This window comes from Micromesistius poutassou (genome assembly GCF_964030765.1).
Source record: "Micromesistius poutassou genome assembly, chromosome: 18".
NCBI classification, from domain to species: Eukaryota; Metazoa; Chordata; class Actinopteri; order Gadiformes; family Gadidae; genus Micromesistius; species Micromesistius poutassou.
The window spans coordinates 8718953-8733355 of record NC_140288.1 but is presented as its reverse complement, the minus strand read 5'-3'; the positions used below and the strand labels follow the sequence as shown (position 1 = coordinate 8733355).

Below are 14403 nucleotides of genomic sequence, written 5' to 3'. Positions count from 1 at the left end.
TGAAATCTCTCTCTCTCTACTCCAAACTCTCATCCGAGTTATGTATCAGCTGTGTTACATTACAGCAAAAATGTCAATGTGGAAGAGCTGCCAGGTTCTGCAAAAAAACATGACAAACTGATTGTGTCTCCCTGGAGTTATCACGATGATTTCTGTCTGTGACTGATTTGAGTGTTGGATCAGCCAGGAGACCCTGGCTTTGGTATTCTAAATTGCATGGATATGGATCAGGAAACTCAAAATATAAATTTTCATGTTAGATTAAACATGAAACGTGTGAATTATTTTCCCCGCCGGGCTATCGTTTAGAACCAAGATGGAACCAAGATGGCCGCTGTAGGTGATTAAGGCCCATTGAATCACAGGATGCTGTCGCCACCTCACTCCTTAGCTATTCCTCCCCAGATCTCAGCGAGGAATCTTTCATGAGATGCTCTTCAAGCAGTACGAGTAAAGATTGATCCAAGTGACTTAATGAAATGGTAAAGATCGAGAGACATGGTTAAGGTATTGTGACTGGTAGAGACTGCAATGCTTTTCTGTATAGATGAATGGCCTTTTTGTGGTTAGGGTGTTGGACTCCCAACCATAGGGTTCAAGGATTGATCCCCAATGGCTGCCATCTACTCGTAACTTTGACCCCATGAGCTCTCCAAAACGGAGGACCTTCATTATTTCGCTCTTAGCAATGACCTCTGTCTCGTGTTGAATCTTTACCCACCAAACCACTGACCTTTAACCGCTCATACCTTTGGTCCGTTCCCAGGTGGGCCATGGAGATGCTAGTCCGGTTCCTGTTGGCGTTCCTCGTCCTCAAAGCGACATTGGCCAGCCCCAGATTCTCCCGCCAAGCGGAACTGGACACGTACGACGACACCAACTACGATGTGGATATAGAGAACCTGGAACTGGAGAACCAGGATATGTACGACTACGAGGACGGCCTGGGGGAGAACCCAGCGGTAAGATGCATTGTGGGGGATTTTTGGGGGTGTCACTCAAATAAGGGGAACTGGTCGAGAAGATTTCATTGACCGCCAAAATCGGAATCATGTGTAGAATGATATTGACTTTCTATTAGTGAAAGTCTGCACTTTTATGTTGGAAATTATTTTTTAAATGGACTCACTTTGTGAGTTTCTCTTCAGTACAATGCTGTGGGTTTGGTGGAGTTGAAGCAGTTGCATTTAAATTGTGCAACACACTCTTTGTGTGGATGATTGGGAGAAATGTTCCTTTGCATTGGCCTGTCCTGATTTGAGGAAATAGCAGCAAGAGTCCCGACAGGACTCTGAACTGAGCAGTTAGGGATTTCTACTTCCATGTATTGAGATCTATATGTCACCACGTTCTACCTGTCCTGAGTGTAGTCTGCTAGGCCAGTGCTGAGTCAATCCTGTGCCTTTAAATTTTCACCTAAATTTGGAATTGCTTTTATTCATTTCTTTCCACTAACAATCCACTAATACTGTTTCTTTGCTAAAAGGAAAAACACATTTGTATCGTTATAAAACCCAAGGTTGATGTGTGCCACGTGTTGGTTCAGCGTCCTTTCAGGTTCAGTGAGTTAGAGAGTTGGTCTGCTGGTGCCAGTGCAGACACATGCTTCTGGTCTTCAGCCGCCATGGTGGCCAAGTATTCATCTGCCGTCCGATGTGCCAATCTGGCACCTTCTCCATGAACAGTGGTGATCTCAGTACCCGAGTGGAATCTTTATTTGTCTGCTCCAAAGTACAGTGAGAAATGGTGTATCATTTCTTCTTTTACCAACCGCACAAAACCCTCCAGTAAGAAGCTTATCATGCTGAATGTGATTATTTATTATTATGTGATTATTATTTACAATATAACTCTTGAGGTGAGGGAAAAGTTAACTGTAGGTCAGAGAGTCACCATTTAAAAAAAAAAACAAAGCTTATTCAACCTAATTTAACACAAACAAACGTGTGTGTGTGTGTGTGTGTGTGTGTGTGTGTGTGTGTGGTGTGTTTGAAGACTCAAACTGGAAGAATCACTGGTTATGATTTCACTATAGCCTATATGTTGCTTGGATCTGGATGATCATCTCCCAAAACCAAAACATAAATATATCAAAATTCCAAATCTGAAATGTATTAAATCAGTACTATTTAGGTTAGGAAGGCGAAAACTCACCACCTTCGCCATGCCCAAGGAAATAACCAAGTGCATTGTTCTGTGGTCCCAGCTCCTAGCTCCCCCTGCCATGGTGAAGGCTATAGCAATAAAATCATAGCAGGATAAAAAAGGCTTCTGGCAGCCTATTGCCAGAAGCCCGGTTTGCCAGACACACATGCCCTTCATCAGGCCCTGATGTGGCGAGCATGCACTGTGGTGTTTGGAATGGATATTGGTGCATTAAGGCCAAGAGAACGTCGAAGATGGCAGTCAGGCAACATTGTGGCGGTCAGATGTTTCAGTAGACGTCCAACAAGCCGTTTCATCGAAACCCCATGCAGCATTCCAAACATCCGCGCTCCGGCCTAACCAAACACAGGGCGGAGTCTACTACTGCGGGGCCATCGTATACTGTCTGATAGGATCTGTTCACCCTCAGACACTCAGTTCATGTGAACATCGTGACTGAACTGTTCATACTGTCTGATAGGATCTGTTCACCCTCAGACACTCGGTTCATGTGAACATCGTGACTGAACTGTTCATACGTTGTGGCCAGCAGCTCAACCACCATAGAGAGACTCTGTGTGAGAAAGAAAGCATTTGCATGTCATTGTTAGTTTGTCTTAAGATGCACTGGAATGACTTGTTTCAAAGGATGTGGGTTTTTGTGGGAGGCTTTGGTTTATACAAAATGTCACAGGAGATGTTAGTTTTTTGTTGAGAAAGATACTCTGTGTGCCTCACATGCTGCGCCGTACAGTGAGGCTGGAGGCTTTGGTTATAACCTAGATGATGATGGATGGCGTGTGTGTCCTGCATGCAGCATCATCCCGTCTCCTTGACCCCGCCCTCGGAGGGGGGAGGGGGCAGATCTCTGACGGGTGGAGATGGATGGTGCGAGTGGTGGGGACTTAATTAGTGTGCTGATTGATAAGTCTGTCCACAAATGTGAATGTATACACTCTCACACACACATGCACACACATACACACACACACACACACACACACACACACACACACACACACACACACACACACACACATGTCAAGAGTCAAGGTAGAAATTAGCAGATGATGAGATGACTGCGGTGGCTGGAATGCTGAGTCTCCACTTCCACACCACCACCAGATCTTGTACGTTCTCCCCCCCTTTCCCTCTCCCATATCACTCCCTTCCTCCCTCCCTCCCTTTCTCCATCTCTCCCTCTGTCCCTCCCACCCTCCCTCCCTCCCTCCCTTTCTCCTTCTCTCCCTCCCTTTCTCCTTCTCTCCCTCCCTTTCACCTTCTCTCCCTCTGTCCCTTCCTCCCTCTAACCCACTCTCCCTTTCTCTTTCTCCCCCTCCCTCTCTCCTTCTCTCCCTCCCTCCATGTGTGTGTGTGTGTTTAGACAAAGACCTGCAGCTTATTTGATCCTTCTGCCAATGATCATATCGTGCTCAGTCCACCCGTTACCGTGCAACGTCTGAGGAAGCCTGTTCTTAAACATTAAACATGAATCTTCAATCATATTGCAACCGCTTTGAAAACATTTGTCATTTGGCCACAATGCGAAACATGCAACCAAATCTGGTCACTTTGGTGGGTAATTGTTCCGCCATTTTGACATATTTATATATCTATTGATTTACTAAACCTCAAAGTCTTTCTACAAGCCACACACTTAAGTCTGTGTCCACCATTTTGGAAGCGTCTCTGGCGTCTAAGTTGGAGATGCAGAGATGTGAAGGGCAACATTTGTCGTACACAGATGTCTTCATCCTGAACATCTGTATGTGGCACAGAGAGAACAGAAGCACAACCCTGCAGGAGAACTGGTTGCTGGGTGAATGGGTGAATGCAGTGTATGAATAGATGAATAATGCCATTGGTCCTTTTGATGAAGAGAGATTAGGTTTTAAGGGCCAATGAACTGTTGGACGTTGATAGTTGGGAAATATATAAATAGGGAAAGGGCATGATACATTTTACAAAAATGTTTTTTATACGTGTGTGTGTGTGTGTGTGTGTGTGTGTGTGTGTGTGTGTGTGTGTGTGTGTGTGTGTGTGTGTGTGCATGTGTGTGATTATCTAGTTAACACTCTTAAAGCTTCCCATTCAAAATCAAAATGTTGTGCATTCTCCGCAGCCGCCATGCTGTTTCCCCAAAGACTGTTTCTGTATTTTTGGTAACCAGCCTTTGGCCTCTCCGTCCCCCCTGGGCCTTGATGTTTACTTTGGGAGGAGAGGGGAGCTGCAGGCAGCTACCTTGGTCGCTAGTCGTTTTCAAAGACCCACCTTGTTAGATTTCAAATGGTCTCTGCCAAGATCTTCGTTTAAGATATCTGTTCATTGACACGATTTAGACATGTGTCGATGGAATAAAACTAAACTGCTTTCTGTTGTTTGTTTTTTGTGGTTGTTTTTGGTATGGAACAGGATGCTTGAGGTTGTTTTGTTCATATTTGTTACCGTGGTTGTTGGTAGTAGGTTACCTCTGAGCTGCTGGACAGCTTACTACTGTGGTTGAGAGTGCAGCAGTGAAATGTGGAGTCTGTCTTGTTACCATGAGTGTCTTGGTTCCACAAGGACCATTCCCGTTTTTGAGAGATTCAGCCAGCCCAGTTCAGCATGTGCGTGTCAGGTATTGCTTGTGTATGTATGTGGGGTTTCACTGCCCTCGAGTGGACAATAATAGAACTGCACTCAAATTGAATATATGAGCATGATGGCCACATCCCACTGCTCAAGAGAAAATAACGTAATTTATTTGCATGTCGACCCCTAACACATTCATGGTCAAGCCCGTTTGAAAAAATGTTTTATTATATAGAGCACGTGTTAAGCCATACCTATCTATATAACAATAGAGGCTCATGTATGCTACAATATTGTTATTTTCCATCATAAATTGCTGTGGTGTTTTGATTAATAATGTAATGTGTATGGATGATCCTCAAATGTACGTGGACTCTTTATATTTGGCGCGTTTAAAAAATTATGATTTAAAAAAAAAAAAACGTTTGGAAGCCACGTATTTTATTGACCAACACTCTGCTGCCCCCTCCCGGTAAAGTTCGGTAGCTGGAGAAATGTCGGCTGACAAACGTTGAATCCAATCCAATCGAATTTAAACTTCTGGTTAGCAGCTGTAGCTTATGTTTAGATAGCAACATTAATCAGCGAGATACCTTCTGTTATAACCCACAGAAAATGGTGCATGCATGCGTTATTAACATAAGTCAGTCTTTTCCAATTCACCGTTGTGATCCTAAAACATTCAAAATCCCCCAAGAGGGAGAGGCCCAGTCCCTGAGGTGGAGAACAACAAGCACTTTGGATCCAATCAATATGATGATGGTTTTACAGTTAACCTTGGGCTAAACGTTCTCCTTGGGAGTACTGACAGGTTGGCTGGCTCTGTGGCTTATCCCGCTGATGCGCTAACCATGTAGGGAACACCTTGTAGCGACCCAGCTTTGACAAGACCTTTGTTCCTAGGTTCCTAGGTAACAACTCAATTTTGAAATACAATTATTTTTGGTCAATCAATTTTAAGCTAATCATTGTGTTCAAATTAAACAAACAACATTCCAAAACCATCCACATAAACCTGCCGGCTGCTCTGCTCTACTCCCCCATCAGATGGAGATCGGAACCCTGCCCCCACCTGACCACAGCTACCCCTTACCCGAGGCCTCCTTGGAGGAGGAGGAGGAGGAGGAGCGGGAACATGAAGAGGAGTTGCCCTTGAAACCACAGCATGTGCCACAGGGCTCAGGGGACTCGGGAGTACTCATGGGTCCCAACACACAGAAAGGTCAGAATGAGCACATGCAGTTCTAGACCCAACCATCCCTGAAGTCCCCTGATATTCAGTTTGCCCTGTATCGGCCAAAAAAAGGGGGGCAAGTGGTTTCAAACACAAGGTGAACATGGCAAAAACAAGAGTCACACATGGTCTCAACGCCTCAAGGCACAACCTGCCCTGAGAAAGGAATCTCCTCCCCTCTCCACCATTCACCTCCCTTTACATGTGCATGAGTTCCATTTAACTAGCCGCCATTTGGTTAAATGTGTTCATTTGTGTGTTTTGTGTCATCTAATATAAGCCACCTAATCACCATCATCCCTGTGAACCGACCGGTCACAGGCGGCTCTGTGTGTGTTCTGACCTGTCTGTTTATTAACACCTAATCTTGTCTCTAACAAGAGGAGGAGCTGCGTCTGACGCCCATTGACACCCTTCATGTCTCCGGGGACTTCGGGGGCTCGGTGGGGTCCGGTGCCCCGGGCGCGCCTGGGGCTTCTGGGGCCTCTGGGTCCGGGGACTCGGGGGCTCCTTCCTCTGCGGGCTCCTTGGGCTCCGGAGACCTCGCCTCTGGCTCCGGAGGTTCTGGGGCCCCCCTCGCCGGATCAGGAGATCTCTCTGAATCCGGGGACCTCTCTGGCTCAGGGGTCTTCCTGGGGTCCGGTGGCTCCGGAGTGTCCGGGGACCACCTTGGTTCTGGAGGGTCCGGAGTCGCCGAGACCTCTGGGGATGTCCTCCTGGGCTCTGGAGGATCAGGGGACGTCTCCCTGGCCTCTGGGAGCTCTGGAGACTTCCTCGGTTCTGGAGGATCAGGGGATGTTTCCTTTGTGGATCTCTTCCTGGGCTCTGGAGGGTCAGGGGACATTCTCCTGGGCTCTGGAGGGTCAGGGGACATTCTCCTGGGCTCCGGAGGGTCAGGGGACATTCTCCTGGGCTCCGGGGGGTCCGGGGACCTGCTCCTGGGCTCCGGAGGGTCAGGGGATCTCCTTGGTTCAGGGACATCTGGGGATCACTCTGGGGGTTCTGGCGAGTCTGGGGACGTGGACATTACCTTGATATCTGGAGGTTAGTATCTGAACCTGTATGAGTAGACATGTATTTCTGAAGCATCGATTATAATGCCTTCAAACAAGTCATTCCAAGAGCAGACAAAATAGTCAGTTGGGTTTTCGAGGCCTCTCATTCATCTCATTCCATAATTTAACCTGATTCACCTATTCACTTGTCATTTGTATTCTTCATAATGTTCAATTTAACCCTGCTAAACGTGGTTAAATGTTGTTGATCCATTATCATTCTGTCTGTCCTAATTCACTGTTCCACATCCTCTCTAATTCCCCTGTTTTCTGTCATTCATTACTCCACCGTAGTGTGATTCCTCCACCCACTCACCCTAACATGTCTCCTAATCCCACCCCCTTGGCTCTAACAAGGGGAAGAGCTGCCCCTCATTCCCGACACCACTACACCCCAGGAGGCCTCTGGTTCCTCTGGGGAGTGGTCAGGGTCTTCCGGGGCCGCCTCTGGTGGCTCTGGAGACTTTGGCGGGTCTGGAACCTCTGGGGCTTCTGGTTCCTCTGGGGCCTCAGGGGCCTCTGGCTCTGGGGACGAGACCGGGGTCATACTGATCCCAGGCATTGATGAAGGTCAGTACCGTAAGACAAACCTGTGCCGAACCTGGCCCAAATTAAATAAAACAATTACAATCAGGACCGAAACCATTCAGAGAATACCCGTACACTGACCATTTCAGCCAGTTAAATATTTGTTTTACGACGATTCGAAAACGTCACTCGAATCTCGTCTTTAATACATTATCCATAACATAACAATAAAAATATAATTCATTTCAATAACAGTCAACACCCCTTTTTTCCAGTTGACATCCATCCATGGCCTGAATGTGTATCTCATACCACTAATGCTGCATACGTGTGCTACTCATCTCTGAGGCAAACAGCCGCCTGGTTGCCGGTCTAACCTTATCTCTGTAACACCTAATCTTGTCTCTAACAAGAGGAGGAGCTGCTTCCAATTAAACCAGACACCCCTCAAGAAGGTACTGGTAGTACGGAGGGTTCAGCCATTCCAGAGCCTGAAACCACGGTAGCTCCTGTAACTACGGTAGCGCCCGATATGACTGAAGAGCCAGGAGTTGACTGGCAAGGTCAGTAATGGAGACAATGTTGACGCATATTCTCAATCCACATCAAGATCACATCTCCGAATCTATTGAGGCAAAACAAAAAGCACTTTGACAGAATTGAAATAGACTGCAGCCTCTTATTGTGACACTGAAGGGTACAATGTGTGGTTCATTGCAGTGATGAAGATTCATTTGAAAGAGTTGGTGTCTTAAATCCATCTTGGTTCTGAATGCTGGCTGGGTGGGGGGAACTGAAGGCAGCTGCTGGGTGAATAAGGCCAGGGCTCCTTACCTCTCGTCTAATGCTCCCCCAACACTGTTACTAATCATGCCCTGACTGTGCCCCAGGTATGCCCACATGTCTACTGTGCACGTGCCTCGGTACTTCGGTCTACTGCGATGACCTGAAGCTGGACAGCATACCGCCCCTCCCCAAGGAGACGACTCACTTCTATGCTCGCTACAACAGACTCACCAAGATCAACAAGTCCGACTTTTCCTTCATGAGTACGTTTGGGGAATGTTTGTGTGTTGACAGGTTGTTAGGTAACCAAAGTGTCGGGATGACGCGTGTAGATGCATGGGATTGTATGGATAAAGCAGGACAGTCTGGTGGTTTAGGTGTTTTGGTCTCAAAGCCTACCTGTAGGGATCCTTGAAAAAGATAACTAAGCCCTTTGAGCTCATAATGACATGTATATTCACATGTCAATATGTATAATGACATGTATTTTTTTTTATATACATACTGTATACATAGATATATATATATAGATCATGGCCATTTTTGTGCCTGCAATCAGACACACCGCTTGGTGAATAAACGGTCAGTTTCGGTATCATTAACTGTGGACAGTGTCTCATACCGTGTTGGCAACCTGTTTGAAATCCCGCTCCCATCAGGCAAGCTGAAGAGGATCGACGTCACGGCCAACGACATCTCATCCATCGACGACGGCGCGTTCTCGACGCTGCCGGCGCTGGAGGAGCTGGTGATCCGGGAGAACCACGTCTCTCAGCTCCCCGCCCTGCCGGTCACCATGACGCTCATCGACGCCAGCCACAACGAGGTCGGCACCAGGGGCATCCACAAGGAGGCCTTCAAGGTACTGCCCACTATCTAGTGCTGCCACCAGGGCATCTCTTCCCTGATTGTGGAATCCATCCTTCCAGTCAATGAAAGGTGCGGAACACAGGTGCGCAGTGATGGACCAATCAGGAAGGTAGTGAGAGGATGTTTTTTGGGTTGCTGATTTTCAAAGTATTGCTCTGTTCTGCTCTTTTATTCCCTCTCTTCACAATGCCTAAACTCTACCTGCAGCACCTTTGCTCTCTAACGCCAAAGTTTGATATATTTGTGTGTTTTCAGGATATGGCTGGACTCCTGTACTTGTACCTGACGGACAACCACCTTGATTACATCCCTGTGCCTCTGCCAGACAGCCTGCGATCCCTGCATCTCCAGGTACCCCCTTTTTATTGTTTGATTGAATAAAGGCTCATGACAAGAAGGAACTGGGTCTGAATGTAAAGGTTGATGTGGCAGTTTATATAAAGGTGGAGGCTACACGTCTTATGTGGAGGCCAGATGTACGCACCTTACAAGAAAGAAGGAAATGGAAATAACTGAAGTGCGAGTAGAGCTGTCGATAACCTTACAGTATTTGCATCAAATTATCCAAATGTACACTTTAGGTTTCATGCCTAATCATAACCATTCATAACGTGTATAATCGGTTTAATCTTAACCCTAACTAGGTCTAGATGTGAACGTGTGTAAAATCCAATTTGAACCAGCCAGACAGTTAGTGAGAGTGAAATATACACTATATTTATTTGGTAAAATACCTGTCAAAATATTGTAACCTCCTGCAATCCGCTCATCGATTGCAACCAATTAATCTCACATTGCGACCTGTTTGACACAAACACCCATAGGAGGTTGCATTTATTTTCACACACACACACACACACACACACACACACACACACACACACACACACACACACACACACACACACACACACACACACACACACACACACACACACACACACACACACACACACACACACACACACACACACACACACAGTCCTGTGCTGGGGCGCCCCGGTGGCTCACCAGTTAGAGCTTGCACCATTAAGGCTCAGTCCTGATCACAGCGACCCAGGTTTGATTCCTGCCCGCGGTCATTGCTGCATGTCCTCTATCTCCCATTCCTTCCTCTTTATCTCACTCTATAATAAAGCTTAAAAATGCAAAAATAAATCTTGAACAACATCCTGTGCATTCTCTCTCTGCCCCCCAGCGCAATAACATCCAGTCGATGCACGAGGACACCTTCTGCAACCTGCAAGACTTCAACTACATCAGGAATGCCCTGGAGGACATCCGCCTGGACGGTAACCCCCTCAATCTCAGCCGGACCCCGCAGGCCTACGTCTGCCTGCCCCGCATCCCCATCGGAGCCCTTGTCTAGACACACACACACACACACACACACACACACACACACACACACACACACACACATCTCTGAACCCAATGAACCACACACACACACACACACACGCACACACACACACACACACGATTCCATTACCCCCAACAGATCGGCCAACATCATGCGCAACTGTTTCATGAAACACTAATGTCCCGACTTATGTACAACTTGTATGTTTAAAGTGTGCAATCATCTTTTCTGTCTCACAACACATTACACACAATAAGACGTTCACTATCGCCCACGTGCCCACGGGCTACGGTCTCTGGGATTCTCACACTCTGGTGGTTAAGAACACAGTGGTAGAGTGTGTATAGGAAATACACCGCAGCTCGTCAGAACCTGGACGGCACATTCAACGGTGAATTCACTGTCACACCGGCACACACACACACACATCACATACACACACACTAGCTGCTTTCAGAAGCAAAACTGTTCCACAACTTGGTCAAGTTGATAAGTACACTCACTGACATTCAGAGAAACCTGTTTTAATGAATGGCCGCGTCGGACAGCCGGTTTGTTTCTGCATTGCATCCTTTCAAAACCGGTTCACAGAAACAGAAAAGGAAAAACGGAAATTGTTTAAATATGTTTGTTTTGTAAAGAAGTTATATTATTAATATTAATGAGATATCGAACACTTTAAAACATGTCCATTATGCTACGATAGACGTTTTGAAGCTGGAGCTCAACGAAAAGGTAAATTGAGTATCTAGTGCAATAAAATAAGCATTAAAACACCATCATCTGTTGTAAAGTCTGTACTGTAATATAAAAATATATATATTCAGAAAAAGCTTCATTTTTTTTACATGAACTGCAATATCACAAATGGTGATGATTTGAGCATGCAATACAAAAGCCTATGAATGACACATCAATGTGTAGTGTCTGCTATTGTTGGATTGAGGTTTGGGATAGTGGGGGGGGTTGTTACAAGACCGTAACAGCTTGCTATTGTATGCTCTCTGTATGGAATAACCACATTTGAATAAAGTTGTTTGATTATGACCTCTCCAAATGTTGTGGGGTGGCTCAACGTGTTCATTGGCATCATACAGGGGTCTGAAACATGGTGAAGTAAAAAGATACAGTGAAAACAGCATTGAACCAACCTAGCAAAGTGATCATGACCTTTTTGTACTTCTTACACAACTCCCAAACCAACAGTCTCTATGCAACACATGACATGCTGAACCCATTCAGGTGGAACACCCACATTTGTATAAAGTGGTTTGACGTCAACTTAAAATACACAAGGAAAACAGCGTTGAAACTAACTTAAAAAAAATAAAACATAACAGTCTTGAAGACGTGCTGCTAAAATATCCCCAAACCAAAATGGTCTTCTGTTCTTGACGCTGCAGGTGCCACGTAGTAAAATCCGTCCACGTTTGCTCTCAAAAGTTTTCCACCAGCTTCTCTAACAGGTCCAGGAAGCGTTCCCGCCGTTGCAACCTTTCCGGGTCCATGCCTCCGCCATTTTCCCCGCTCTCCCCGTCCGCCTCGACCCCGCCGCCGTGACCGTTCTCGTGAGTGTCGCCGTTCATCCCGCCGTTCATCGCGCTCTCCCTGGCGAACCGGCCCCGCCCCCTCTCCATGGCCAGCCTCTCCCGGCTCAGCTCCGTGCGCTCCCTCTCCAGCATGGTCCTCTCCCGCTCCATCAGCACCTTCTCCCTCTCGATGGCCGTCCTCTCCCGCTGCAGGGCGGCGCGGTGGCGCCCCAGTGCCGCCTCCTCCCGCTCCAGCCCCGCCCTCTCCCGCTGAAGAACCAGGGTCTCCATGGCAACCAGCTGCCGGTCGCGCTCCATCAACGCTCTCTCGCCCTCCAGGGAGGCCCGCTCGCTCTCCATCGCCAGCCGCTCGCTCTCCACGTCCCGCATGGCGAACCGGAGCGCCTCCCGCGACTTTGGCGTCGCCTCGTCCCCCCCACCCCCCTCCTCCTCCTCCTCCTCCTCCTCGGCGCTGTTGAGGAGGGAGACCTCGATCTCCGGCGCGCCCGCCCCGCCCAGCGAGAGCTGCGGTGACGGCGCGGGGTTGTGCTCGCGCTTCCTCTTGTACGGGAGGAAGTCGGCGTCGTCGTCGCCGTTGCTGGGGGGGAGCGCTATGATGGGCGCGCTGTTGTCCAGCAGGCCGTGCATGGCGTTGTCCATGAGCTTGAAGCCCCACCACACATGAGGGACCCCCTCTGGAGAGTACTTGAGCTCCTGGACATAAGGAGAGAGAGAGAGAGAGAGAGAGAGAGAGAGAGAGAGAGAGAGAGAGGAAGTGAGAATTTCAATTTGACTTATCATTTTTGCTTGATAGGATATCATTATGTGAATTATGGCACCCATTGCACACCTAGCCATCCCTTGAAGGAGGGATCCCCCACTCTGCGTTCCTTTTCAAGGCTTCTTTCTTGATAACCAAGGCTGTTTTTCCTTGTTATTCGGGGGGCTAGGGTTAAGGGTGTCATACACATACAGCCCTTAAACCTAAGGAGACAGACTATGATAAAGAGCTTCACAAAATAAAACTGACTTGACTTGAGTCTGTATTGCAAGGTTGTAACCAGTCAGTGAAGAAGACCAATAAAGTGACAACTGTGAGACTATATTGTTGTTCAATGGATCATATATTTACAAAAACTAAAGTCAAACCTTGTACTTCATCCTCATGTTGTCCCACTTTTTGGCAGCCTGATAGTAATTAAGTTTGGTATTCAAGCCCATGTGCTTCAGGATGGCCCTGAAATGACAAGACACAGTAGATACACGTGTTGATTTGTTAGTAGGAAAGGAGAGATGGATGATGTCGTACAACTGTAATGTTGTCATGTTATTTGGTACAAATATTAATAGCACATTTGGAGGATGGGGAAACGCAATTTCGGTCTTCTATGTAGCAGACCATGCACTTGTTGCATGGTCTGCTAACAATAAAGTTCACTTTGACAGTATTCATTCAGGGAGACAAACTAAATCAGTGAGGTTCATCAATGTTGCCAAATACTTGATTACATTGCTTAATAGTTAATAGAACAGGATTGTTGTTGTTTAATCATGAATGTTATTCTTTACTTGATGACCTCACCTCCATCCTCTCATGCATTCGTTTTTCTTTCCAGAGAAGTAAGCCCGGTTCGTCATCCTCAGCTTGACCATAGTCTCGATTTCTGCAGGAGTCACTAGAAAGAGAGAAAACCAGTCATAACTTTATACAAATTACCCTAAAATGGGCAGAATGTGGTTAGATATAACGGGTAGGATGAAGCTTGAAATGGCAATGCAAACTGCATATCAACTAGTAGAGTAAGTCGGCAAGGAGGCTTCGCGATGAGGACTAGGGGAGTAGGGATGAGGACTATCCCACTTAATAGGTTCCCTATTTTTCAAGTGTGTATCTTCACATGTGAGTCCGCTACTTACATCTGTAAGAAATGTCTGATCTGATGACTGGTCTATTGCAAGTTGTTTCTAACTTGACGTTATCCATATTTGGTTGATTTTGTTAAATATTCTCTTGATTTATAACGTTAAAATTAATAAGTTGTCTTCACTTCGAATGGAAGATAGCTGCTGCTTGGCGCTCACTCCCTCGTTCTCCCCTCACGTTCGCCCCTTCACTCTGCACCGACTTTAGGAAAGTGTACATGTTGTAACACCGCCCCCTACTGGACGGGAGGGAGGATCTATCAACGACAAACATAAAAGTACTTTAATGTTCGTCATTATAATAGTAGAAATATAGGAAATGATGTCTTATTTCTTTATTGGAAACAAGTATTTTTATTTTTATATTTTTTTATTAAAAGTTGCAGTAGATCATGACAT

The 14403-nt window shown here is 46.6% G+C and overlaps 2 protein-coding genes across 2 annotated transcripts; one reads left to right on the top strand and one right to left on the bottom strand.

Annotated features, from left to right (window-relative positions):
- Positions 1 to 773: 773 nt before the first annotated feature.
- On the top strand, positions 774 to 10558 carry epyc (epiphycan; the record flags this gene model as incomplete). Its single annotated transcript, XM_084483291.1, has 8 exons — positions 774 to 962; positions 5764 to 5938; positions 6332 to 6994; positions 7363 to 7575; positions 8424 to 8582; positions 8979 to 9181; positions 9445 to 9540; positions 10388 to 10558. The coding sequence occupies 8 exons, from the start codon at positions 774 to 776 to the stop codon at positions 10556 to 10558; spliced, it is 1869 nt and encodes a 622-aa protein (XP_084339417.1).
- Positions 10559 to 11460: 902 nt separating this feature from the next.
- Positions 11461 to 14110, bottom strand: LOC311363340 (uncharacterized protein). The gene is made up of 4 exons (XM_084483290.1): positions 13999 to 14110; positions 13664 to 13757; positions 13231 to 13318; positions 11461 to 12795 (listed from the first exon to the last, which is right to left on the bottom strand). Exons 1-4 carry the CDS (start codon positions 14063 to 14065, stop codon positions 11989 to 11991), a joined length of 1056 nt encoding a protein of 351 aa, XP_084339416.1. The 5' UTR covers positions 14066 to 14110; the 3' UTR covers positions 11461 to 11988.
- Positions 14111 to 14403: the final 293 nt, after the last annotated feature.

Bases quoted from the DNA above. Each gene is read 5' to 3' on its own strand.
- LOC311363340 (XM_084483290.1), bottom strand. From the start codon at position 14,065: ATGGATAACGTCAAGTTAGAAACAACTTGCAATAGACCAGTCATCAGA. The intron at 13,758-13,998 runs GTAAGTAGCGGA...CTCTCTTTCTAG, and splicing joins ATCAGACATTTCTTACAGAT to TGACTCCTGCAGAAATCGAG. The intron at 12,796-13,230 runs GTTTGACTTTAG...CCTTATGTCCAG, and splicing joins ACATGAGGATGAAGTACAAG to GAGCTCAAGTACTCTCCAGA.